At 39.3% G+C, this 27,521-nt stretch overlaps 2 protein-coding genes across 15 annotated transcripts in view; one reads left to right on the forward strand and one right to left on the reverse strand.

Annotated features, from left to right (window-relative positions):
• CLCN3 (chloride voltage-gated channel 3) overlaps positions 1–16,980 on the reverse strand; it is a 61,574-nt gene extending 44,594 nt beyond the window's left edge. The window contains exons 1-2 of one of the 3 annotated variants that reach the window (XM_027456427.3): positions 16,842–16,980; positions 3,117–3,292 (exon numbers count right to left, since the gene is read on the reverse strand). In XM_027456427.3, coding sequence (XP_027312228.2) covers positions 3,117–3,276 — 160 coding nt within the window. In that variant the 5' untranslated portion in view covers positions 3,277–3,292; positions 16,842–16,980. Of the gene's footprint in view, positions 1–3,116; positions 3,293–7,657; positions 7,870–16,841 lie in introns of those variants that run through there. The other 2 variants (XM_038179020.2, XM_038179018.2) reach the window with 2 other exon arrangements.
• Positions 16,981–17,127: 147 nt separating this feature from the next.
• The window catches only part of NEK1 (NIMA related kinase 1), a 41,630-nt gene continuing 31,236 nt past the window's right edge, over positions 17,128–27,521 (forward strand). For 11 of the 12 annotated variants that reach the window (XM_027456426.3, XM_072037318.1, XM_072037319.1 and 8 more), the window contains exons 1-10: positions 17,128–17,281; positions 19,409–19,557; positions 19,633–19,729; positions 21,501–21,598; positions 23,111–23,194; positions 23,658–23,725; positions 23,841–23,927; positions 25,000–25,054; positions 26,302–26,502; positions 27,444–27,504. In XM_027456426.3, the coding sequence (XP_027312227.2) occupies positions 19,441–19,557; positions 19,633–19,729; positions 21,501–21,598; positions 23,111–23,194; positions 23,658–23,725; positions 23,841–23,927; positions 25,000–25,054; positions 26,302–26,502; positions 27,444–27,504 (868 nt within the window). In that variant the 5' untranslated portion in view covers positions 17,128–17,281; positions 19,409–19,440. Of the gene's footprint in view, positions 17,282–17,502; positions 18,254–19,408; positions 19,558–19,632; positions 19,730–21,500; positions 21,599–23,110; positions 23,195–23,657; positions 23,726–23,840; positions 23,928–24,999; positions 25,055–26,301; positions 26,503–27,443; positions 27,505–27,521 lie in introns of those variants that run through there. The other variant, XM_072037315.1, reaches the window with a different exon arrangement.

Genomic DNA, 27,521 nt, shown 5'->3' on the forward strand with positions numbered 1-27,521 from the left:
TGCTGCCACTAAGTCTGAAATTTATGCAAAGGTATCAGCCACTGGAGAATATAGCAATCTTATGATTAATTATGCATGTAATTATGATAAATGATTACTATACATACTGACATGTACAGTAATACTATATATAGACAACTGTGTTCTTCTCAAATGACACAATGAAAAATAGATAACATGCAAACTTTCAGATGATGTTACGAGAAATAGGGTTGTTGTAAATCATTAATGGCCATTCTCCCACACAGAACCACAAAAAAAACATTCAAATTGCAGAAGAGAGGCGACACTAAATGAAAGGCACATCTCCATCACCTTAATAGTAAAGGTACCTACATTTCTAGGTGTTAAGCCTTTCGGAAGGCTGATTCCAGTTCATGTTCTCTTGTTTTGGCCCATGTAACAGACAGGAATTTCCCACATGAAACAAGTAGGCTGTGTCATTAATGTTATTCCCCAATATCGACCCGTTTCCACATGCTTTCAACAGAAGGCATATTCACCATTGAGTAATAGCCTCAATGGCTTTGTAAGGCTCAGTTAAGTACTTAAGTATGACTGGTAACGTGAATGGCAGTACTGTGCAGGCTTGAGAGAACCACTGTCCTGACAGCTAAATGACCTACCAAGGCTACTGAAATGAGCAGACTTACTCTGTTAATTTACTGTCCTCTGAATGGGGGACAACAACGATGACTGTTTTGAGAATTCCATGTTAGCTTTTCCTCTGCATATTGTATGTGCAGTTTATGGTTCAATTATCATTAGATGAGAAAGAATTTCTTAATCCATTACTTCCCCTCATTGCACAGATTTGATTTTTAAAAATGTATCATTTTGTATTCTATTACATACGGTAAATTTATGATGAACACTATTGTCTACAGTAACTTCTCTGGATTGGATAAATTCAGATCTGTGCTTCAAGCTCATCTGTATTCTAGGTTTACTTTTTGTAGCAATGCAGCTATCAATTTAATTACATTTCTTCCACAATCATTTTAGGTGCAGATACATTATATTGCCACTTTCTACACCTTGTGAAGAAACCAAGCTCACAAATTCTTCTAGACCTACAGACTTAATACGTGAAATACATGTCTAAATATGGCTCAACAAGCTAAAGCACAGTACTAGACCTAATGTCTAGTAATGTGCTTACCTGTACTTACACTCAACAGAATGAGTGCATCACAATGTTAATAAAGAGAAAATTACAGGACAAGAGTATTTTAAAAGATAATAATAATAATAATAATACAATTGCTGCTAATTCAGTAACAGAACAATAAAAAAAAAAAAAAGGGCACATGCAGGCCATCAAGAAAGTGCTTGCTTGGTCTTCTCAATGAGATTTGCTGAATTAAACACACACAAAAGAACCACCTCACATATATAAAAACCTAAAGAACGACTAACACAAATACTCACTTCCTGCCTTTATTTAGAACTTTTCTGGGGAGGTATATTCTTACCAGCTTGAAAAGAAAATTGACAACAGATTCTGTCTAAGACATGTACTATGATTTGCTTTATTTTCCATGCATAAATTATCATTCATTTCGATAAAGTCATAGTGTTTATTACTACTGCAACCTCTTACTGAGGTGATAGGAGTTGTGGCAAGCAGACATGCCATTAGCAAAAATTTCAGGCTGGGGGCGCGGGAATAACAACATTTATATTTCAATACATGTTCTACCACTTCACCATCACAATGCAATAGGAACTACTGGCATGTGTAACAATTAGCATTGCTTTTGGCACTACAAACAAAACCACCTCACTTGCCTAGTTCAATTTATGGATATAATTTCACAGCAAGCAAGAGGCAGAATACTGGCTAAAACTATTTATTTTACTGCAAACTGCATTTCTCATTAAAGCTTGAAGTGATGGAGAGGATTTATATAAACAACCTCAGTAGCTTCAGACTTTTAATATAGGTTGCAAGTATTGTGTTAGACAAGCAAGACTTTTTTTTTTTTTAATAAAGCCAGATATTCAGAAATATAGTGCCCATGAAAAACAATTGTTCATTTAATTTCCTAACTACCAAGTACTGGACTTCCTAACGCTGATGTTCTCTAAGTAATTCTGCAAAAACAATTTTTATGTACATTGAGGGTATCTGGGCTTTTAATACCTGTATCAGCATACAAGCTGAATAACTGCACATTCAAGACATGTCTGATGATATGAAAGGAAGACACATGGGAAGGATGCTCGTAACAATACGACAACTATCCATTATAATGGCTCCATCTGAGTGCTAAGTGTGGCAAAGGGGAAAGTGCATGAAGGAAGTGCATGGCAGGAAGACAACTGAACGTTAACAGGAGAGGAAAGGGTGATTAAAAAAAAAACAACAAGAGACTGAGTTCAATTTTACACAAAACAAGAGGAAATGACACAAGTATATATTTAACAAAGTTTACTATGTTAATTAGAAATTACTTCCTTTCCTTCCTTTCTGTTCTGCTCTTTGACCATTGTTAAGACAACATTAAAGCTTTCACTCCATTAACTACTTCATTTATGAAGAAAAGAGAGGGAGAGCTTCCCAGTTCTTCTTTCTTTGTACTACTTGTATGTTTTTGCCAGTGCTCTTCTCTTTGCAACTTTCCACCTAGTCAAAAATTCAACTCTCGACATTTTGCACTGCTCCTAACATCACCCCTGCTGTCAGGTTTTTGCTTGTTTTACAGATTTGAAGCCAAATCTAACAGAAAACAGATTTTTTCTCTAGAGGTAACAATTAGAGAAGACTGTTGATTTCTGCACAAAGGGAACATTGAAGACCATAAGACTTCAGAAATCCTAATACAGCTAAGAATAAACAGCTGTAGAATAATCATCTTTCCCTTACTTGACAGCAAGTTTGTCATTTGACAGAAGTTACCGTCTGCCTCATATGAGAAGTTATCCCATACAATGCAACTGTGAGGCAAGCACACAGGAAAATTCTCAACCACTTTTAATTCTAAAGCATCCTTTTGGAGGACAGAACAGTTAAAGGGAAATTTTAAGTTGTTATGCAAAAGGACTGGTTTTGTTTATTTAAAAAACTAAAACTACACAAAACCATAGAAATTTTAAAGATAAATTTAACTTACCAATTGATGCATCACCATCCAAGAGATTGTCATCTTCAGACGTCTGAAAGTCCATAATTACACCTGCTCCATCTAAAAGCTCCTCATCGCTGCTTGCACTAGTTATACTGTTGTAACTGTTTCGATAGTAGCCTCTATGAAACAGCTGCTCAGACTCCATTTAGCTGCTTTATAACCTGCATAAAGAAAATGAGTTATTTTATATTTGAAAACACAAACAACTGATAAGTTTACATGAAAAATAAAACAGTATTAAGATCACAGTACTAAAAGTTACAAAAACGTAGCAGTAATACAGAATATTATACAGAACATTTTACACAAGTCCTTTGATATTTAATTGGATGATGCTTCATCATGCCCTTTCTTGGGATCTCCTTATTTTCACGATATCATCATGAAAGTATTTTACTTTCAGTAAATGTGGTTGGAATGCACATACCCAATACATATAAATGGGCACTGCACCATGGAGCTGGTATAAAATCCAGTCAATTATTAGATTAAAAAGTGACAATCTTTAGTCACGGTATTTTTGTAATATGTCTGTTTCACTCCGAAGTTGTAGTCCCTTAAACACAATTGTTCACATTCTTTTGCAGAGAAAAGCAAAAATATTCAAGTGGAAAAACATTCAGAATCTTCTGTCTATGTAAAGCTTTCAAAACCCATACATATATACCTTTGTATGTAATTAGGAAAAGGCAGCAGATGGTTTTGCACGTTTGGTAGCAAGTTCTGCAGAAGACTGAACACACCAGGGCTTTCACAGACGAAGACATATTCGTCCTTTGCCTTGCAAAGTGAAACCCATAGCAATTACTTCATGATCAGGGTGGGACAAAGGGGTATGTTGTGACCACACCCTGATTCCATTCTCTTATCTTGGAAGACAAGGCTTTCCCTTTTCCAAATTTCTACACTAAGTTGGATTTGCAACAGTAATGGGGAGGTATAAATGAGGTTCAATCTTTATCCCATAGCTTCCTGAGCACACTATTTTCACTCAGTTGGGTGCTTGAAAAGCATCTATTTCGATCACCCCACCTAATTAAGAGCTATTAGGCTCCTGCCTTTCTAAAACTCTGAACATTTGCTAGCATTGTTTTCCCAAAAAAAGATATAATTGGCAGGGGAGTTTATAATTAAGACCATTTTGGCAATGACTGTATCATTTTTACAAAATATTTTATATTCACATGCAGTACATGACACTAAAGCATCTTGTACCTTTTCAGCAATAATAAAATTTCATTCCCTCCAAACAAAGGAGATGGCCTTCCATCTCCCTCCAGATCTTCTCCTTATGCACTGTTTCCTCTGCTCATCATCACATTCTCTACCCATTCACTGTAACTGCTACAAGGCTATATGCACCATAAACATCCAGCCAGCTGGCAGCTCTAAAAATACATTATAGGACTTCTAATTCCTATCTCCCTCATCTACCCAGCTGTTGAGCCTTGTGAAGTAGAGCTGAACTGGTTGGCCAATGTCAAGAGTTATTAGTAGAGGTCAAACAGCTTTCTCCTATTGGCAAACAGCTTAGCCCTCTGAAGAGCAAACTAGTTACTGAAAAGAGGTGAAAAGTGAAGTGACAAAGTTTGCAGGGTAGCTGCAGACAGAACTGTCAGCACTGAGCAGCTGGGTGATAACATGAGATAGAACTCTCTACTGGTAGCCACAAATTGAGTCACACTGCAGGTAGGGAGGAGAGGGAGGCAACAGAGCCAATCCTAATTTACCCTGTGGGTTCTGATGGGACTACTGCCATTCCCAAATTAAATGGTACAGTTACAAGGAAGAGCCCAACATGCACCAGCAGTCCCCAGATTAATCAGATACAAAGTACTATCAGGTACAGGAGGGAACTTCATACCACCAAAAGTACTACAGAAGAGCTAAAACAGGTTACAAAAGATCACAATGATGACAGAGTACAAAACAGCTTTACTTCTACAGGGCGACAAAATGGATCAGGGCTCTTCAGTCTGGAAAGATGTAACATGGAAGACAATATCAGAGGGAGAAAAAACAAAACATGAAAAGCTCTGGTAGGAATACTGGAGGCCAAGAGAGAAGTGCATATGCTTATTCTCTTCTTAAACTCTTCCCTAGAGATCATCTATTGGTCAAAACAAATCCCTTTGGTTTGAGCATTCTCACTCCCTTAAAAAAACTGTCAGAATATTTACAATTTAAAACATGCCTTCTCTTCAAACACATTTCTTTCATCCCTGTGTGAGGATTCTTCTTACCATTTTACAGGCACTGAGAAAAACTCCTTAATGGACAGCCAAGAAAATTTCACACTATCATATGATGAAGCACATCCTGACTGAAAATACATCTGCTTACACCTGGAAGCATCTCCATTTTCCCCAAAATAGATCAGATTGTGATAATTTATTCAGAAGCTACACTTAGAATGATGCAATAGATACAAGTTGTCGTACGGTAATTTTGGTCTTCCCATACAGTACCTACAAAGAACATTGCAGAAGAGGTCAGATCATAAGCAGCCCAACTATTTTGCCATCATGCTTACAGAAACTTCTGTTAACAGGATCAGTTGGGTACTATCATAATGGAAGACATACAGCAGAGCTGAACTGAGAGCTTTTGGACTTGCTAGACGTGTATGTGCTCCCTGCATTGTCACCTTTCTCCACAATGAAGGAAGAACATTTTAAGTCTCTTTCATATATATATATATATATTTAAAATAAATATAATAAAAATATGAAATATAAAAATAAAATTTTCTTTATATTGAGCTCCACAACTTCAGTTAATCTTACCACAAGCCTGCTATTCATAGTAAGGGGTATAACTCCCCTTTTGCAGGTCTATTTAATAACTTTGCAGAAATGTCAGAGCAGTGCACTACAGCTATTAAATCTTCCGAAAACCCAGAAAATGCTTTGAACCTGGTCTACAATAGACTAGAACATTCAATCAGTCAGAAACTGACAGATAAAACCAACAGACGCCCCAGAGCCAGACCAAGCATACCATGAGGAGTCCTGCATGCCAACTCCTCCAGCACACACATGCCTGCAGTTCCATGGCATGGCATGATATCACAGGCCTTCTCCTCTCATTTTGAAATACCGTGTCTCCTTCTGCAGACTGACCTCTTGAACAAGCAAGCAGAAGCTGTGACACCCAAACCATTCCTGCCGAGCACCCTAACCACGATTAAGAGTTGTACGTTCATTCTCTGTATTCCCTGAGGCGGGTACCTGAACTGCTTCGTATCTGACATGGTGTTACAGATTACTGCCTTCCAGCAGCACGCAGCAAAGCTGGGAAATGAAGGCCATCAGAAAGTCAGAGCTCAATAAGCTTCACACAGGACTGAAGTTTTTCTTGTTAAGAGCATGTCAGTCACTGGTTTGCCCACCACCTCCACCCGCAATTAAGAGTGTGGGGATGACAGCTGAGGTCAACACACAACACATTTCCTTGTGTGCCTTTAAGAGAAGGGCTTGTTTAACAAACTGGGACACAAAGTTAGGGATGCACCACCTCGAGCTATGTTAAGTGTCAATTTAAAAGCTCATGTGACCTTAAAATACTGTTATAACATGCAGAAGGTCTGCCTTGCCAAGGAAGCAGAGGGTGTGGACAGAGCAAGCACACTCCTCCTCCAAAGCCGACTGCTGAGAACAGCAGTAAGAATGGGAAGGAGGAGCCAGCAGGGAGTTTTTGTGTGGCTACAACTGCCAGAGGATAACCAGACTCGTGCCCAACCCAGGCCAGTGGGGATTATCTTTTGTGGATGCTGGAAGGCTGCATTTACACTCAGCAGCCTGCACAAATGCTTACAGAGTTGTAAAGAGGGAGAACAGAGCAGAGGCAATGAACCAGACAGCCTGCTGTTTTATATGGTCAGATTCAGCCCGCAGATTCCCTGCCCTATCCAAATCAGCACTAAAGGGCAAGTGGGAGAAAGATGGGGTTACTGAAGAGAAACTTCAAGCAGGAAAACAAGGTATCTGAATGCCAGTGAAGCCCAACACCCTGAAAAAACAAATAAGATAAACCATGCCTGATTTCCAGCAACTACTCGTTGCCCTAAGTATTTAATAGATCTTTTTTTTCAGCCTAGATTACTGTAACAATGCAAGATAGAGGGTTTATGAGAACACTAAAGGTATTACACTCAGCATTTTTAAGAAGCATCATAGTTTTCACAGAGTATGGTTCAGATCATAGAAAGCAGACTCAAAAAGCTTTCAGACTTTGAAAAAAAGAAAAGTAGAGAAATACTGCACTGTAAGAATACAGTAAGAAAATCTAAGCAATAATCAGGGAGCTCTTGAAACAAAGAATTCAATCCCACACATATACCCAAGTCTTCTGCAAAAAGAGTGTAAGGTGCAACTAATCAGTCACACTAGCATATTTCCAGGATGTGCTGATCCATCAAAACTCTTCTATAAAGCAAGCTAACAGAGAAGCCTCTGACAGTAAAACAATAAAAAAAAAAGAGAAAAAATAAATACATCATTAAAAAAAATAAAACAGTATCTCACCTGCTACAACTAAGGAGAGGGAAGAGAGCAATGAGCATCCAGGTAGAGCAAATTGTACGCGATGTAATTAAGTACAGCGCAGACAGGAACTACACTGGTAAAGGGGAACAGCACAGAAACAGCTACACGTATAGTCGACAAAGCACATAAAGCTGTTTGTTTTCCGTACACTTCAGTACCTCAGGCGATTTTCTTGTCCTCAAACAACAGACATCCTGCTTATCTTTCAAGCCCTACAAAGGAAAGGTCAAGCAGAGAAGTCAGCTGAGGGAACCACTTGCAGAGCAGTGAAGTGTCTCTGGAGAAGATGGACCAGGACAATAAGAAATCTGATTTACAGGACAGTTGTTGTCAGGCAATTCGCATAATCTGTAAATGTCTGGTATGTGCTCTATTGCCCCATAAAAACATAAGAACACTTTTCTGTATCTCAAAGGGCAGGAAACAAAAGACATTTTAACTTTTTACTGTCCTGGGATGTGTAGAAGGGGGTGGGTGAGAACTCAAAGCTAGATTCCAAACCTGCTTTAAATAGCTGAAAGAAAAAGCTGCTTTTTTTTTTTTTTTTTTTTTAATATAAGAAGAATCAACAATAAAACACCACATAGTGTTGAAAAATGATCTTGTTAACAGAAGAGCTTTTTCCCAAACTTGGAAGAATCCTGATAACCCCCAACTCACTGTAATAATTATTTTTTCTGTTCATTACAAACAGCAAAGAGCTGAACAGCAGTCAGTCATATGACCGAACTCATGCTTAAATTCCTCCAAAACTGACATGAGGACAGTGCCCAGTGAGAATGCTATACAGACATAAAACAAAAGCAGATAAAATGAAAATATAGAGTATGATCTTTCCTTACATATAGGAACATATTCTAGAGTAGGTGAAATGCAGTGGTACCAATAGGAATCATTTGCTGAAAGTTTTTGGAAGAAAAGTAGGATTTAATAGGTTTTACCTGGTAAGAGCGTTCAGAAGTTGTATTTAATATGAAGTAGTCAGGAATTTTATACACATCCTTTTAAATATATAAAAAAAATTGAGATATTAAAAAAAATCCCGTATACTTTAAGAGCAGGTAAAGAGCAGTATGACAGGTGCCCACACTTAAATTAAAATATTAACATAAATCATGTGCGTGTGTATGCATAGATATATATATACATATATATATATATATATATGTATATATCAAAACAACTGCCTAAAAGGTTGAAGCAGTCAAGAACATCTTCGAATACTGAATTCTAAACTTTTCATAGTGCATTTATTAAAAATACTGCACTATCTGCATTTTTTGTTGTTGTTGTTTAAATAAGTGCACCCTTCAGAAAAAAAATCGTTCAGAAATAAACCTTTCACAACAGTTTTAAAACAAAGGCTAAGCTGGGCTCATACTTCTATCCTTAGCCTCATCAGCATCAAAATTACATTCCCATTTCCACTGCAGATCCAGCACACATAACATCCATTTACTTACGCTGCCTGTCATGTAAAAATAGGTAAACAAAATAAGAGCATCATTCAGGCTCCAAACTTTAGTTTTGGAGAAGGGTGAACGAATTGTGAGGAATTTTGCAGTATTTTACATATATATAAATATATATATAACTAGCAAACTATTTCTTTATACACAAACAGGAAGGCTCAGAAGTCCTACACTTCAAACCCAAAATGGAAGGGAGGACAAGAGAAACAGCAGTTTTCCTGAACTTCCTCAAGTCAGCAGAGAAAAAAGTCCTCACAGATGCTCCAAAAGCCAAACTGTTAAAAATTAGGGAATGCACATAGCAACTTTACAAAAGCAAATACACAGATGATTATTTTTCACAGAGTCATTCAGAAAAAAAAAAAGTGAAACTAATTTAAAAAGTCTCAGGATCAGGACAGCTCCTCTCGTAGCCACGTAATAAGAAAGGACATCTCAAATTTTTGGTCATACTTTAAAAAAAAAAAAAAGATCAAGTCAAAGGAGTACAGTCAGTTAAGTGAGGTTACTTTAGTTAAAAAAAAAAAAGAGTTATTAAAAAGCTTCTAGCTCAATTTATATAGCAGATACTCTTGAAATAAAAGAGAAAAAGTCAATTTCCAAAAATATACATATTGAGAGCTTGTTGCAGTTTAATCCACAGCTATTCCTAGAACAACCCTCATGTTGATGGCAGAAGACACAAACTCAAGTGTTCTTTAAACAGGAAAGCAAGGACAAGCACAGAAACGTGGAGACAAAACAATATGAAAAAGACAGTAATTGTAAAGCAGGAATATAGTACCTTTTTTTTTTTTTTTAACTGTAACTAGAAAACATGATTTCTAGATTCTACTAAATCTTAGCACACTTTACAAACACTTTAGTTATGAAAGCTTAATAAAACAAGTTTAAAAAGTTTTTCCACTTTATTGATACATACCAGTACAGAGTATCGTCACTGGATCTGATCTTCGCAAAAGCATTATCAATAATAAATACTCATTTTATAGCACCTTTTATCTTCTCAGCTTAAAAACACTGAGAACTGCCAGCTTGATTACTGTCTGAGTACTGAAGTCATGCTTCCAGTCATATGATTCCAAACATGAAGTGTGTATTGACTTGGGTTTGCACAAAGAATTCAGATCTACTTCATCACCACTCTGAAATGTCAACCCCTAAGGCTGCAGCTACCCAGAAATGGGACAGCTGAAGAGTTTTACCACCTGGCACAAAGACTTCAGCCTGCTTGATAGAAGGGACTGCTTCTTTCACAATCAAATTATTGACGTGTATACTCTTCAATTGCTTTCAAATAAAAAATGCTGAAATAGCCGAAAACTCAGATTTAAACTTACCTCATCTAATTTACTGATGCATTAGAAAAATCTCCACGAGCAGAACCAAATAGTAATCTCCCACAGACACAGTAATAAGCAGCTAAATGAGGTCTTCTCTTTTTTTAAATAAAAACAAACACCAAAAAAAAACCTATGTATGAAACTAAATATAAAAGCAAATATAACTCAGAAGTTTAAGCTTCACAGGCAAGTACTGATCGTTAGCCAAGTTGTGGGAAGAAAAAAAAAAAACAACAAACAAACAACCAAACCACTGTGTTCTTAGCTGCCACTGTGGTGCAAGCCTAAAATACATATAAGGTCATAGAAGAGTTTGGGCTGGAAGGGACCTTAGAGATCATCTAGCTCCAAAGCCCTCCCATAGCATTACTTTTTAAACTAATGGTTCAGCACCTGCAACTGAAAATATTCTCCCCAGGAAAGAAAAGCTGGAGAGACATCTTAGAAGAAAAAATCATCACTCGTGTTCTTCTTGTGACCACATTCATATGAGAGCAATACTAAAAGTCATTAGGACAAATGAAGAGTAAAACCCATACTTAATTTTTCAAGTGCAGGAACTCTGACTGTGGTTTCCGTTGCAGACAATATAACATTTGTCTGGTAAGTTTTTGACCATGGTATTTATTTTCTGTTTGATGAAAAGGGAAGGCATCGGTGTGCAATCTTCTCTGTACATCTTGATAGAATTTTGTTCCTTCTGAATGTGGACTTGGGTTGCAATTATCTGAGGGGTCCAGAGACAGAGCAGAGATTTTACACAACACCAGGACTACCAGAAGCCCTGCATTTAGTATTAGCCCTGAAAGTATTTATACTACTTTCATCTTTTTAGAGAAATGCAGCAGAGAGTCCTTAGCTACATGTAAACTCAGGGTCACACCTGAGTTAGGTGCTTCTTAGATAGTTTTGCTTTTATATCCAATATCTAAAAATACTCAAGGAAGTAAAAGAAACTAACAGAAAGGAAATCAGATGCCATCACAGAAAAAAAAAAGCTATGTGAGCCAAGACAAAGAGTGTATCAGAGCACTGACTCCAGGAGAACGAGAAGCACATGAACAGTATTCATTCTTGAGAGGCAAAATGACACTTCAGGACTGTCAAATGGCATCTGAAAAAGCACTGCCATTCCCAGTTCAGCTGAGCACCTTGACCATGGCAGCTACCACAGATTTGTCGATCTTCGTACAGAATTCCAATTCCTTTATAAACACACTAAACCACCTGAGATCGAGACAAAATTGTACAGAGTCCTCCAAAACACAGCACAGGCATACAACTGCTACTTATGTGAAAGCATGTGGGGACCCCTGGTGGTTCCTGTGTACTTACTCCTCTGGATGCCTGCCTTTCTCTGCTACTGATTTTCAAACTTGAAGCAAGTGAAGAAACACCTGAGGTGTACACTGGTAAGAAACGACAAGTCTTCAGCCACCAAAAAAGAAAAAAATGGGGAGAGGGCTAACTTTCTTCTTGCTACATCCAGCAGACAGATAAATGGACAGGTTCATACTTCAAGGCGAGGAGCCCTGACAATAAGCTTGCTCTTTCTCGCTCTAATTTCTCTTAAGCAGCGGTGTTAGGAAGAACTGAAGGGACCTGCAGCCACCACCTGGATCTACCTGACAGCTGCCCTTCCTGGCTCTAACTACACAAAAATCAGGTGACTTCTGTCAGTACAGTATTTCTGCCAGTTGCTGATTACCATTCTGGTCTTCTTCAAAGGGTGCAGTAACAAATTGTTCAAGAGAGACCCTTGAACCTCTGACATTAATAAGAACATTAATTGTTTGTTTCTGTTTACACAAATAGACAGGCTAGCCACAGGAGATTCAACCACCTTAAAAAAAAAAAAAAAACAAAAAAAACTGTGAAGCCCCAGCAGCACAGACACCACAAGCAGTCAAGTATGCACTACACCAAGTGTGCTAACAGCTCCAAACACACAGTAAGTTCCCCTCTCCCGGTGTGAAGCTTAGCTGGCAGGTACTGCTAATTCTAAAATTATGCTGACTTTGGCAGGGTCTACAAATGGAAGACAGGTTTTTGGCAGGAGAGGCTAAAGGGAAGTTCTTACTGTTAAACAGTGGTAGCAAGTTGCAAGCAAGAATCAAAGTGGCTGTTTTAGGAGGGGAGAAAGCAACTGGCTTCTTGGAAGATTTTTAATTTTGAAAAGTTACAGGAAAATAAAAGAATCAACAATACTTTACTGCAACACTTCTCATTAATGGAGTACACCAGGTCAGTTATCTTCAACGTGCATTACATGACAAAGATGAGATCAGTTCACTGGGTTAACAGATTAAGCTTATTATATATACATATATATGTATATACATGTATTTAATTTGTTAGGGAGGACTAAACATTGAGATTTTTGTACCTGTGGTAATAACATGAATACTTAGTGTACCGGTCACTAGGTCTCCTTAAGTGTTCTGCAGATTTATGGACCTTGTTGGGTAAGTTAAGAGAATACTCATATCTTAGCATGAAACAGAAGGAAACTGTTAAGTCTGTAATACTGATAATAATTTTAATTGTTTCCTTGTCCTTGTTATGTTCAATATGAGAAGCTTTCCACAAAACAAGCAGCTAAAAGTCAACTAGTGATTTAAAAACTCCTTTTTTTTTTCCTCCACCTCCTCATACTACCACCCCTTTCAAATCTGTAGAACCACTTTTCAGAGTTAGCATTTGGAAGTATACAGGGAACTGCATTTTTTCCCCAGCGGGTACATAGGAAACACATTAATAACAGAAACCTCATGGGAAAAGCTGCAGTAGATCGAGTACTACAGATAAAATGTCAAAACCCAACAAATCTGGCAGAGAGCACTAACTTGGAGGTAAGAGGGGAAGGAACTCAAACAATATTATTGTTCAGGAAAGGGAGTACTTGAATTTTAACTGGCAGGATGTCAAAATATTAAGTCACCTCAATAACTGTGTCTGTAACTTAAAGGTACTACTGACGTGAAATCGCATTTTTACTATTTGAGTTAGGAAATGCTTCTTTGATAGATTATATTGTGGTATGAACACTCAGAACGTACACTTGAGCAGTCTCTTCCATTAACTTTTAAGAAGTCATCAAAACCATACAAAAATAAATAAAAAAGTAACCATGAGGGTTGTCGTTACCAAAGGATCTGTGCTATAAGACAGAACACGATCACCATTTTCATTCAGTTTCTCCTTACCCTCCCAAAGTAGAGCACAGAGCCTGTTTCTGTAACTAGAAAGCCTAAGCAAAATGCAAAAAAAATGAAAAGGTTTAACATCTAGAAAGTTATCTCAAAGTTAAGTTGTTTTTTGTGTTTCTACCTTTGAAAAATGGGGAAAATCTCCCAAATGGGTATTTTTACAATGCTCTATTAGACACTATTTAAATCAATGTTGCTTTTTCTAATCATTTGCACAGATGATTTTTAAAAAGGCTTCCAATATTCAAAAACCAGTTTCAAATTAAATAGCTATGAAGGTTTGTAATTGCCAACTTTCTAATACTCCGAGCGTCTTCAGCAGAGGCTACTGAAAGACCATGAAAAAGCGTAAGTACTATGCAGCAAAGTCTGGAGCAGCATAACTCATACAAGCGTGGGTAAAAAGATGGCCTGACACCTGAAAAGCTTAAGGAAATCAGCCAATGCAAACTCTGCATTTTCAGGTATGATACAGAAGAGGGATTGATGCAGAAAGCATAGCTATGAGAACTTGCTTTCACAGCACTATCATGATGCTGGCTGGGACAGAGTTAGTTTTCTTTGTAGAGGCTCACACAATGCTGTGTTTTGGACTTTTGATGAAAACAGCAGTGACAGCACACGGATGTTCAGCTGTGGCAGAGCAGCTTGCACAGAGGAGCCTGCCCCAGGAGCTGGAGGGGACACAGCCAGGCCAGCTGGCCCAGGCTGCCCAAAGGGATGTCTCACACTGCCCAGCCTCATGCTCAGTGATGACAGCTGGGGCCAAGGAGGAGGAAGGGGGCGACACCATTTGTCTCCCCAAGAAATCACCCTGTGTGAGGAGCCCTGCTGGCCTGCAGCAGCTGGCACCTGCCTGCCGGTGGGAAGCAGCCAGTGGGGCCCGGTCGGGCTTTACCTGGTGAACTGTCCTTAGCTCAACCCACGAGTTCTCACACTTCGCTTTCTGATTCTCTGTCCCCATCGCACCTGAGGAGAGTGAGCAAGCGGCTGGGTGCTGCCTGCCAGGGCTACGCCACAAGAAGCAGGCAGGTGTAAAGTTGAAGTCTTAGTTTGGGGAAAACGAGCACAGAGGGTGTACAGGCAGACTCATGTTCAAGACCACTGCCGGGGCTGACTTCGTGCAGGTGGTTACAGCTGCTGCCAATGAGGTGACAAAGCAAGGAATTGAGGAACAGGCAACCTGGAGTCTGAGAACTAGGAAATTCACTCTTTAAACAACATGAATGACCAAGTTATAAATATCCCTACTGCCAGATGATTGTCAGAATTGACCCTGAAAACTCAATTGCACCATAACACCTATCCACATGCCCACAAAGTCACATAAGTAAGGGGAAGGAAAAAATTCAGTATGTTCCTAGAATGCCCTTTGGCAATGTTTGTCAGCTTGGAACGGCTGTCCCAGCTTCAGTGCTCACGTTCAACAAATGCAGCTCTGCTATTCAAATACTAAATTACGACACACACACAATCCCAGAACCCCAAAGCAAAATGGGAAAAACAAAACAATGCATCACATCAGAAGTGCTTAGTGAGTGAATCCCAGAAGATAAACCACTCAGCTGGACCTAGCTGTGCATAAAATAACCAGCTCACAGTGGATTCTCACTTGCAGGTTCCTGAATCAGTTTGTGACAAACATTAAGTGGAAAAAGAGCACAAGATGAAGTACAAACACTGTCATGAGAGAAAAATGCAGGCAAACTCATAAAATAAGCAACTTATAAAATAAGGCTCTGAGCAATGCATTCATGAACTTTAAGTGAAGACCAACTGCTGCAAAGGCCTTTCCTGGCTGAGGATTTGGATAGGCTTGTTCTTATTAGCAGTCAATATAAAAAGTACAGATAGAAAGAAGGGATAAAAAACGATCCCAGGGTTATTTTAACTTGCAAGTATATACCTCAGACAGAATAGTAGTACTGTAAGCCACTCATGAACAGGACACCATAGAGATTGCAAGAAAGTCAGACATGGAGCTCCCTAGACCAGTGAAAATATGTTTCTAGAGGTATTGCAACACACGTTGTGCACATCATCTACTACTGCTATGCAAAGAGTTTAAAGGAGTGACATACCAGCAATATGTCAGTATGTATGGAAGGAAACAAAAAACAAGCTCCATTTTCCAGGGCACAGCATACTGTGTATTTTCACGAGTGCTGCAGGTAGATGCAAAGTCATTTTGTTTCAGGCTGGGAGTCTGAAGCTAGCTGCAGTTTCCCCAGAGCAGAACGCTCCCCTTTTTGATGGCCTGGAGCAGCAAGTTTACATCTGCCTGCTGACCAGGGACATCACGTTTAAAAGGCTTAGCCCATTTATCTGCTTTGCCTTAGAAAAACTGATGGCAGCAGTTGGTGACTTCTCTGGGGATTCTTTTTACTTTGCAGGTAAGCTTCCTACAACACACAGATGCATTGTTTAAACTTTACATTACAGAGCACTCAAGTTTGTTAAAATAGAGAAATAGCATTGACAACTGTCTGCTCTCGAACCTGCCTCCCCAGCACGCCCTCCCATTCCAGCAGCCGGTTTTGCCGAGGAGCATCCACGTTGCTAAGGGCCCCGGAACAGAGAATCCACCGCAGGGCCAGCAGACGGGGAGCGCAGGGAGCCAGGCAGCACCAGGGCCCCTACCGCTTCGGTGAGCACCAACTTGGTTTCTCTCACCAACTCTGTGCCCTGAACTTTGAGGTCCTACAGCCCTAAGAATGAGGTGCGGGTACCAAGAGGGCTCGGAAGCGCGTTCCGTTCCGGTACATCCACCCTAAAACACTTCCAACACCCGGTGCTTAACTTCGTATTCAAGCCGAGCACCAGGCACGCCTTTAACACGCTTTTTAATCGCTGTCCAGGCCTCGTTCGTGCCCAGCTCGGCAGCTCGGGGTGTGACACAGCACATTCAGCCCCCGGCAGCGCGCACACCCCGGCAGCACGGGGCTCGGCCCGCTTCAAGCGGCAGCGCCACACCAGCCCCGCTCTGCCCCGCTCCGCGCCGGGACGCTGCCGGGCGGGCACCCTGCCGGCCTGGGGGCCGCCGCCACCGGGCTCCCCGTCAGCCGCCGCAGGGCCCGGCAGGACGCAGCGGGCCGGCGCCACGGCCCCTCCCCACCCCCGGCCCCGCTCCCGGCCCTACCTGCCCGGCAGGCGCTGCCGCATCCTCCCGCCGCGCGCAGCCCGCGGCCCCCGGCCCAACGGCCCCCAACGGCCCCAACGGTCGCCCCTCGCTCCTAGCCCCGCCCCCGGGCCCTGGGGCTGCAGGCGACTTCCGGTAGGCGCAGCCGTGAGGGGGCGTGGCCTGGCCGCGGTACCGGGCGCCGCGGGGCTGACGTCGGCGCCGCCCTGCGCGAGGCGCGGCTCGGGGCTGCCCCCGCCCGCCCGCGGCCCCGGTGTGCGCGCTCCCCCCCCCCTTCGGCGCGCGTCGCCCGGGTGAAGCGGCGCCGTGGCGAAGGAGCGCGCTGCCCCCGCTCGGCCAATGGCAGCGCGGCCGCCGGGCCCGCCCGCCAATGAGCGCTGAGGGGGCGGGGCGAGGGGCGGGAGCCGCGGCGGGGAGAGCGGCTGCGGCAGCGGCGGGAGGTGAGCGGCGGCGGCGAGGAGGGGATGGGGCGGGCCGGGCCGGGCGCTGCGCTGCAGGGTCCCGGCCGCGCCCCTCACCCTGGCGCCAGCCTCGGCCCGGCTGCGGGGTGGGGGGGTGGCGGCGGCGCGCTCGGGCCGGGCTGGGGGAGCTCGGCTCCCTTCGGCATGACTCGGCAGCGCTCGGCTCCGCTCGGCTCCCTTCGGCGGGGCTCGGCTCGGCTCGGCTCGGTTCGGTTCGGTCCGGCGGCTGCCGCCGTGCGGTCGGGGCCCCCCTCAGTGAGGGGCCGCGGGGCGGGGCCGCCGCCGCCCGCCGCCGCCCGGTTCTCCTCAGTCTGCGGGGTGTCGCCGGTCGGCTCCCTGGGCTTAATTCGGCTGCGTCTGTGCCCTGCCGAGCCTCTTCCTTTCAGCCTGCTCCCGTGGCGCGGAGCCTTGCACTTCCCTTGGCGTTAGCAGCCCCCGTGGCTGGGGGGGATCCCGTGACGGCACCGAGCGGCCCCGGCCCGGGGGGAGCCCCGGGTGTGCGCAGTGTGTGAGGGTGCTGCCGGCGGGGCCTGCTGCCAGCGGGGCGGGGCCGCGCTGCACGAGTGCTGTCAGCGCGCTCAGGGGATGCCTGGATGCAAAAACAACCGTAAATGCCTCCTGTGCCTTTCCACTTGCAGCCCTCAGGGCATGGGGGGCTCTCCTGTGTGAAGATGGCCTCTGGGCCAGGAGTTTGGCTTGGTGCTTACCGCTGTGCTCTTCCTTGGGCCCATTCTCCTTGCACTCCTCAACCTTCTTGGCATTGGCCATGCCTTTAGTTTGGAGTCATTTGCACGGTTTGTGAGATAACATCCCACATGTTCCCCACAGCCCCCTGCCAGAATTAGCAGGGAAAGTAAGAGGGCTCCTCAGGAGCTTCACTGGCAAGCGGTACTGCTGTGCTACCTGTTGGCTTCGTGCTAGCTACTTGCTTCTTCCCTGCCCCCATTACAGGTCTTGTCCCAGTTTCCATCCTTCTGATTATTTGTGGTTTTATTTGTTTGTTTTGTCATTCACCTAATGAAATGCTTTGCAGAAGCTCCTATAGATTAGCTGTATAAGTTGTCAAGATCAAGTCATCTTTAGAAGAGAGATGTGAAGTTGGCTCGATACGGTCTACTTCTATTAAATTCACTAAGGGTTTTATTGCACTGTTTCTCTCTTTGATTATTGCTTCTCTTAAATTTGGTCAGGTAAATATCATTTGGATTACTTCCATCCTAATGGAAGTGTATTAGAAAGCTTGTGGTTATGTCTCCATTTCATTCATTTTCCCCGTCACTGTATTGCTTAGCATCTTTCCTGGATATTTCTGGTGATTAGATAGTAATGAGATGTGATAGTTGTTCCACATGCAGGTTGCTAGTGTCTTATTGTTACTAAAATATTCTTAATATACAACTTGAAATGCCATCAGCATTCCGCTACATAATGCGGTTTAATCTCAAAAGCTAGTCCAAGTAGTGAGAGAGTGTATTAAAAGTACTGAGTTGCACCATTTTGTAATGAACACATTTTCTATGTAATATGGACAAATAATCTAAGTTTTCAGTCAGAATTAAGGTTATACTTTTCTATATTCAATAATGATTCTAAACTTGACTGGGAATCTCTTGAATTTGGTCTATTTTTGGCTTAATTATAGAGAATGATATCCAAAATACTGGGTTTAGTGCTTCTTAAGAATTAACAAGGAGGGATTTTTCCTCTCCTAGCATACTTTCCCAAGTAAAGTTGAACAAAAGATTGTTAACCAGATGCTATAGTGCTGTATGATGTCCCCTTGCCAGCAGAATCAGTAATTATAGCCACTAACTGCTTTAAAGATTAAGTACAACCTTTTTTTGTTATGTACTGTATGTTGAGGTGAAAGATTGTAGCCTTTCTAGCAATGCAGCCTTTTTTCTACACCAACTGAAAAAAATGTACAAAAATAGAATTGAGATAAGAGTGGGCAATTTTCAGGAAAACTACAAAGCATGTGATGCAACTGAAGAGACAAATTAGTTCATGTTTTATTTTTTTGTTTTTTTTTAAATAAATGTAACTTGTTGTTGGGCTGGAAGACTAATTACAGCTAACTAAATCTGTTTTGTGTTTTTTGCCTAGTGCTTGAATAAAGATGCCTTAAGAAGATAACTATGGATAAGTATATTAAAGTGCAAAAAATTGGAGAAGGATCCTTTGGGAAAGCAATTCTTGTCAAAGCTAAAGAAAACAGCCAACAATATGTTATTAAAGAAATTAACATCTCCAAGGTGAGTGGTAGTATTAATTACTGATTCATTGTTTTTGTATTCCTGTCCTCAAAAATCATTATCTTCCTTTTGAAGATGTCAAATAAGGAGAGAGAAGAATCAAGGAGAGAAGTTGCTGTGTTGGCCAACATGAAACATCCAAATATTGTCCTGTATAGGGAGTCATTTGAAGGTAAGATTAGTTAATAAAGTGGAACTTGAGATAAGTGTGACTTTAGCAGTGCATACATCATACAATTCAAAAATCAGTGTTTCTCTTTTTACTAATTTTTCCATCCTTTTATTCCTTCAGTTCTTTCTGGTTGTAGTTTTTCAAAATTACCATGTACATTACAAAAAAAGAAATTGCAAATATCAAATAGAAATATTCTTGTCCCTTTCTAATATGATTCAGTTTTGGCTGATGCTTAAATGAAACGGTTGTGTTTTTCTTTTTCTCTGGAGTGTGAGTCTCCTTGAACAATTGTGTGTGTATTCTAACAAGTTGGATGCTTATGTGTTTTTAAAATAAGTATGGTCTAAATTTGGATATTGGCAAACTGGCAAGAGCAATTTTATCTTGGTCTGCTGTCTTAGAATACAATCTTCAGTAATTATGATCATATCATTGCTTTCAGAGATGGAAAAATAGAAGGGACTGTTTCCTTCATCAAGCTTTGAAGGTTTGAAGCTTTGAGAGATTTAATTCCAAACTGTTTTCACAGTGAATGTCCTAGAGAATAAGCAGAACAGATAAAAGATTGTGTGCCAGAAAGAGCAAGGCTATAGAGCCTGCTCTCTAACACTGCGGTGGTGGTGGCGTTTGTTTTTTGTGTTTTTTTGTTTGTTTGTTTTTACTTTTTACAAGATAGATCCTGTAATCTGTAGTTCATGTTGCTTCTTTCTTGCTGAAACACATTGACTTTGACTTTGAACATACTGATTTGGTTTATAAAACAGAGCTATTTCAGCATCAGGTCCACAAGAAATTCAGGCTGCTAGGATAATCATTTAAAATAATTCCAATTAGAAAGCTTAAGGAAGATACGAACACCTTTAAACTTAAACAAAATAATCTTGTTATGAAAGACAAATTTTGGGAGCATTTGGGAGACTTGTGTGACTCAGATGCTTTCATTAGGTTTGACTCAGTTTAAATGTTAGAATTAACTTTAATAAAATAAGATTTTTTCTTTTTAGCAGCATGTGATTAATTGTATGCATTTATTCATCTCTTCTCAAAATCACGTCTAATCTATAAGTAGTATAGGTCTTGTTTTACTGCTATATTTGAGTTGATACTCACGAAATGTTAAGATTTTCAGTGATACGTGGGTACCTTGCAATTTGTTTCTGCCTAATCCCTGTTCAGTAGTAATTGGAAAAGATTGCTTTAAGGAACAGAACTGTAGCTTCTCATCAACTATATTATATATGCTCAAATTTCATAGTGAAAACTTGGGTAAGATTTTTGTAAGTTTCTCCAAATTTCTTTCAAAAATGAGACATTAATGATATCCATCTGTCATTACCTGCTGAAAGTTTTATTAATGGTCTTCGGTCTTGGAAATGACTGTAAGTCTGCTATGAGAGCTGGTGATCACCACTTAATATAAGTAATATCTTGCCCAGGTAAAACTGCAAGACAGAATCAGGAAGACAGAGACAATTAACTGAATTAGGTCTGAAGTCTGTTTTTAGGGTAGGGTTCTATGGGATATTTGAAACAGCAAACGATTTCAAGAATGATTTTATATTATGTTTATTAAGTGACATCTTTAATTTCATGGTGAATCTTAGTATGTCAAATGATATCTGAAGCTACACATGAAAATGTGTCATTTTTGGTTGCTTTTTGTATGACACTTATAAGATAAACCTTTGCAGTGAAGATATTTGTAATGTTATGTTAAAGGCAGTTTTTTTTTTCTTCTTTTTGAAATATTTTTTGTTTTGTTTTGCAGAAAATGGCTGTCTCTACATAGTGATGGATTACTGTGAAGGAGGAGACCTGTTTAAAAAAATAAATGCCCAGAAAGGAATCTTATTCTCCGAGGATCAGGTAACAGCAAACTGATGCCATAGTGTTTTGCTGCATGATCCTTTCTTCATTAGTTTCAAGATATTTTGGTTAAATTATGTAGGTACGGCTTCTTAACACATATAGGAAGTTTCCCAGACAGTGGTGGTTGTTACTATCAGTCACAGTACTGTCTTTTTTGTAGCCGGAGACCCTGGGTACGTTATCTGGGGTTTGGTCTTTGTGTGTAAGATGCTTTAAAAAAAGTTGCATTTTCTGCACAGTAAACCAAATCTGATACATGAAAAACACTAAAGGTCGTCATGAATATTTTTAAACCCATCAGATATCATGGCAGAGGATTTTATTTTGTAATACTGACTTCCATTTTTCAGAAGTATAAAATAACTTACTTTGTAAAATACAATAATACAGCAATATGAAGTTTGCCTCATAATTATTTTTTCAGTAGAAAAACGTAGTATTCTATTGGAAGTATATCAGCAGATTTTCTTTCTCAGTCATGTATGTTATTAAAGTCACTTATACTGTGTGAGAGTCAGGGATAAGTGAGAGTATTTTCATGTACAGATTGGATGAAACTAAGTGAAAATATATTATGTGGGATTCGGGTTTTTGGTCCTAAGTCATGTGTTCCCTTGCTTACAAATCATTTTGATGATTTTGCATCTGCATCTGACAGGAGTACCAGAATCTGAACTTTCCTGGAAAAGCCTTTCCTGGAAAGGCTTATGAGTATTAGCTCTGTTGATGGAATTCAGAATAGGGTAATGAAATATTTTGGACACAACTTGTAAAAAGCCAAATTTTCTAATTTGGACTCAAATACAAGAAGACTTTAAAGTGGAAAATTGAAAAATACACCTTACGTTATACTGTAATGTTGAAATTTATGTACTTGTATGTTGGGAATGTGAAGTCATTATTCACATGGAAAAGTTTTTTGCTGCTTTTCCCTTTTTACATTGTGATTTTTCCAAATTTACAGAAACATGGTGTTTGTTGCCTTGTTTATAATCTTATTAAACATTGTTGCCATTCTCATTGAAATCTGCATTGTAGTATTTTTCTTTTTAACATAAAATATGTAAAATTACTGGATGTTAAGTAAGTGTTTCTGTAAACATGGGTGTAGCTTTTTAAGACTCTTGGCTAATTAGCTGTCTGCAAGACTTGTTGCACCAATTTCAGCAAAAGTGTATTTGTCATGTTGCAAGTTCTGTGTTTTAAATGTTTTAGCCAATCAAATTTATTATGCATACATTTTATTAGTTTTTAGTACTTAATGAAACTAGCAATTTCAGGCTTAACATCTAACTTATGTACATGCTTTTTTCACTTAAAAGTTTGCATTATAGTAACAGTACTGTGACAGTCTTAATGATTCTATGGTATAAATGAAGACAGGTTTATGGGAAGAGAGAGTAAAACCTTGAGTTGTAAAACCGATTTGATAATATCTTCAGTAATATAGCTAGAGAAGCTTTCAGATAAATTAAGATGCTGATGTTGCATTTTCTCTTTTATGCATAGATTCTGGATTGGTTTGTACAGATCTGCTTAGCACTAAAACATATACATGACAGAAAAATCTTGCATCGCGACATAAAGTCACAGGTATGTAGGTAATTTTCTTTTCTTTCTTTTAGCAAATTTACTTCCAAAGTGATTACATCTATATTTTGCTAGTGGAAGTTGGCAAATTATTGAAAATAATCTTTTTACATAATCACTTTTTTTTTTTTTAAAGTAGAAACACTTTTTTTCTTCGGAATTATCCAGAAAAGATTGATATGGTATTTGTATAAACAGACAAGAATTGATTTGAGTATTGCTCATGTGACCATTTCTATCTCTGCAAATAATTATATTTTTAGACTGTGCAATAGTGCTGTCTTTAATTTTGATAAAGCAGAACATGAGTAAGTCTGGTGTTTCACAGTCAGTAACACTAATTCTAGTGACTGCATAGTAATCCAATAGTAGAAAACCTTATTCATTTCAAAACATGTTGAGGGAAAAAAAAGTGCAATTGTATGAATGTTTTAATTAACAGACTTCTTAAAATTTCTATACCAAGAATATCTTTTTAACCAAAGATGGAACAATACAGCTGGGAGATTTTGGAATTGCCAGAGTTCTGAACAGGTAACTCTTTTTTTTATACTTGGTTCTATGATTCAATCTAAATTGCTTTGATTTAGGAAGTCAAAATCTGTGTTTATCTTATGTCAGTTAACATTCGTTCTTATTTTTTCCTTAGTACTGTGGAGTTGGCTCGCACGTGCATAGGAACACCATACTATTTATCACCTGAAATATGTCAGAACAGACCTTACAACAATAAAAGGTACTAATAACCATATTATTAAACATTTTTGTTAAGGAGATGATAGTGAGTTCTTTGGGAATCTAAGGCTGTTCTGTTCACATGACGATGAACAGCCACTAGTTCATCCTTTACCCAAGAAGACAGAGCCTCACTATATAGGTAGAACCTTACAGGTCTGTGTACTGCAAAGTAACGTGATGAAGAGATGATTTCGCTTAGTGCTTTGAATTCTCGATATAGCCTTGTTCTTAGTTATGGTTCCACTTTAGCCAATCTACATAGTACTGCCGTAAATGATGAATGTGAAACTATATTAAGAAAGAAGTCACAAACACAGTAATTGAATTTTCTAAGCACATGCATGAGTAGTCATGTGGAAAGAGCATCCTGCAGGTACTGTACTTTTACATTTGCTGTCCTGCCAAGTACACTGTATCTGGTGATGGTATCCCTAATGTAATTAAAGTGGTTATTATCTATTTAGTCTTATTCTTCACTAAATGGCTGAAACATGCCTATTGTTGTGAGTACCTCATACTATTTTGTACTGTTTTCTTAAAAGATAAAACGATTATAGCTCCTTGTCCCTCATTTTCTCCTACATGAGATTTCTTGTCCAATTGCATTCTAAACAAATTCTACAATCCTCTAGTAAGTGTGGTAATATAAGTAAATGTTAAACAGCGTAAATTGTCTGTTTAGCTGAATTTAAGATTTTTATTTGCTGTGTTGGATGGCAGGTAGCTTTTTTATACTTCAAAGATCTCAGGCAAATTTATACATTTATAGAAAACAAGCCTTTATCCATTGTTCATCTAATTTCTCTAATTTGGTTGGTGCAAATGAAAAGGTCTAAAATCTGGAGCCAAAATAACACCCTGTTTTTCAGACTGACCTTGCTTTTGATTGTTGATTTTGTTCATTTGCTGAGGTTTTGTAGCTTGGGGAGCTGGGGATGTACATATAAGGGAGACTGTACTCTTCTCAAAACACAGCATTTTGCTTTTCCAAGGTAGCATGTTTAGTTAATAATTTATATGTCAATCTTACACCCAAAACTAACTATTGGGATGTGTTCCTCTTGGTTTAGTGATATCTGGGCCCTTGGTTGTGTTCTCTATGAAATGTGCACACTTAAACATGCGGTGAGTAGGAACTTCTTGTTTCTTTGAAAGAATATTGAATTTAGAGATTATTTTTTTCTGCTGATACTGCAGATGTATTTGTACATTTGCTTAAGGGTTTTCATGGTTGCTTAAGGGTTTTCATGGTGACTGCTTAAAATTGCCTTCAATGTTTTAATCCCCTTTTCCAGTACTGACCAACATTTCTGGTGTTTTAGTTTATGCCAGTCTCTGCAGAAATCTTAGTATTGTATTTTTTTTAATTTATTTTCAAGGTACTTGTGTTAGCTGAAAAGATGTTAGCTGCAGTAACATCTAGTGTTATTTTCTTTCCAAAAACTTTACATTTGCATTGTAACTGAGCCTAAATTCAGACTGTCAGCTTTTGTGCAGGTAGATTCATGAATTTCTGTTTAGAATACTGGTAGTTCTTAGAAAAAATTCCTAAAGTGAGAGTTGCTTTTATTTATTTATTTTTTTTTAAGAATGCATCTTTAATCCACTTTTCAGTTATGAAGGGAAAAAAATCGCCATAATTTTATTTTAAAAATAGCTATTTTTATTAAAGAAGATTATAACAACATGTATTTAAAAAAAAAAAAAACCTTCCAGAGCATAAAGATTTCATAACAGCTTTTGCAATTTCTTACGGCGTGGTCTTTTTCTGGGACAACTGTGTTGACAAAGTTGCCTCTCTGAGGTGATAGCAGTAGGTTGTTTTCTCAAAACAGTGCATATCGCCCAGTTTACTTTTTGTTGTACAAAGGTTGTACAAATTGGTGCGTGCTGCCTGCTGAGCGTAGGCTAAGTGTAAGAATTCCTTTGGATTTAGCACAGAACTAATGTCCATGTTTACATTTTTTCATTTAGAAGGACTTTTCTAAAACAGGCAGAAGGCATGTGGTAGTGGAAACTGTTTGGGAAAGTAAAGAGGATCAAGCAGATGTAGTTACATAATTATTTCATCCTTACCTGTTTATCACTGTCCATCAAGATCAGGGGGAAACCGTATGTTTCTATGGTATGAAGTAGCTGCAGTGTGATGCATTTTACATGAATGCAATATTTGGCAGCAGATTATTTTAAAGTATTGATGGAAATTGTTGATGGCCTTGAAAATTTGTTTTGATATGTTCAGGCAAATGAAAGGGGGGGATTCTTCGTGTTCAGTTGTTGGTTTGTTTTTTTTTCTTCGTCTTTATGTGTACCTTTACATGTGGGCAAGCGGTAATATGCAGTAACTGTTTTTGTTTTCTTGCATGACATAGTTTGAAGCTGGTAACATGAAGAACTTGGTACTGAAGATAATCTCTGGATCTTTTCCTCCTGTTTCTATGCATTATTCATATGACCTACGTAATCTACTGTCACAGTTATTTAAAAGGAATCCTAAGGATAGACCATCAGTAAACTCCATATTGGAGAAAAACTTCATAGCCAAACGGGTTGAAAAGTTTCTCACACCACAGGTATGGAGTTGGCTTTCATATAGTTTTGCTCAATACATCATAGGACTTTTCTTTATTCCAACGTCAATACACAACATGGGAAATTGGAATATTAGTATTTCCTACAGGTTTTACGCAGACCTTTCCAGTTGAGTAAAAAAGATTGTTACTGTGAAGTGAAAAGCAAAACCAAAACAAAATAAAAACAAACAAACCCCTCAAATTACTTAAGTTTCACAAACAAATATAAATTGACGTTTTGTTGAGTGTGCTATTTTATATGTGTCTATATTCAGTGCGGAATTTTGTATCAGATGCTCATTCATTTAGATAGGCTTTTTTCATGACATACAGGAATACAAGAATAGTACTGATATGAGGTAAGTAAATACAGGCAGAGAAAGGACACTGAGGAAATGAATGCAAAAGGAGACCTCACTAAGTATAAAGAATCCTAATGGACTGTAATTCCAACCTGAAGAAATTTCAGGAGACAGCCATGCATAATTGGAATTTCAAATGTATATGACTTTCAACTAATTGTAGTTCATATTACTGCTCCAATGAAAGATCAGAATAAAAAGTCTTCACAGCAATGCTTGTTCTCCTGCCTTTTACAGAATGGTTACGAAATTTTTATTTGGGGTTAGTCAGGCAAACGATAACAAGTAGAAGACTGCTACCAGATAAAGATATTTCATTTCTCGTAGATTGTGTAGACAATTTTGATGAGTGGTTCACTCACATGCTCAAATTAGAGATGCTATCTAATCTTAAAAAAAAAAAAAATCTTAATAAATGTGTTGGTCACTGGTGCATACATAGTTCTGTATTCATTTGAAGTTATGGCAAATAGTATTAGAAACTTTCTGAAACAGGCATACACACTTATCTGAAAAGGAGATCTTTCTCGCTTTGGGTGTAAACACCGTTGGCTAACAGTTGTTCAACCTTTTGTTTAGCTTATTGCAGAAGAATTCAACCACAAAATCTTCCAGAAGTTTGGACCACATGCTGCACCAGGTAAGTAAATGTGTAAA

Source organism: Anas platyrhynchos, chromosome 4 (genome assembly GCF_047663525.1).
Source record: "Anas platyrhynchos isolate ZD024472 breed Pekin duck chromosome 4, IASCAAS_PekinDuck_T2T, whole genome shotgun sequence".
In the NCBI taxonomy this organism is placed as follows: domain Eukaryota; kingdom Metazoa; phylum Chordata; class Aves; order Anseriformes; family Anatidae; genus Anas; species Anas platyrhynchos.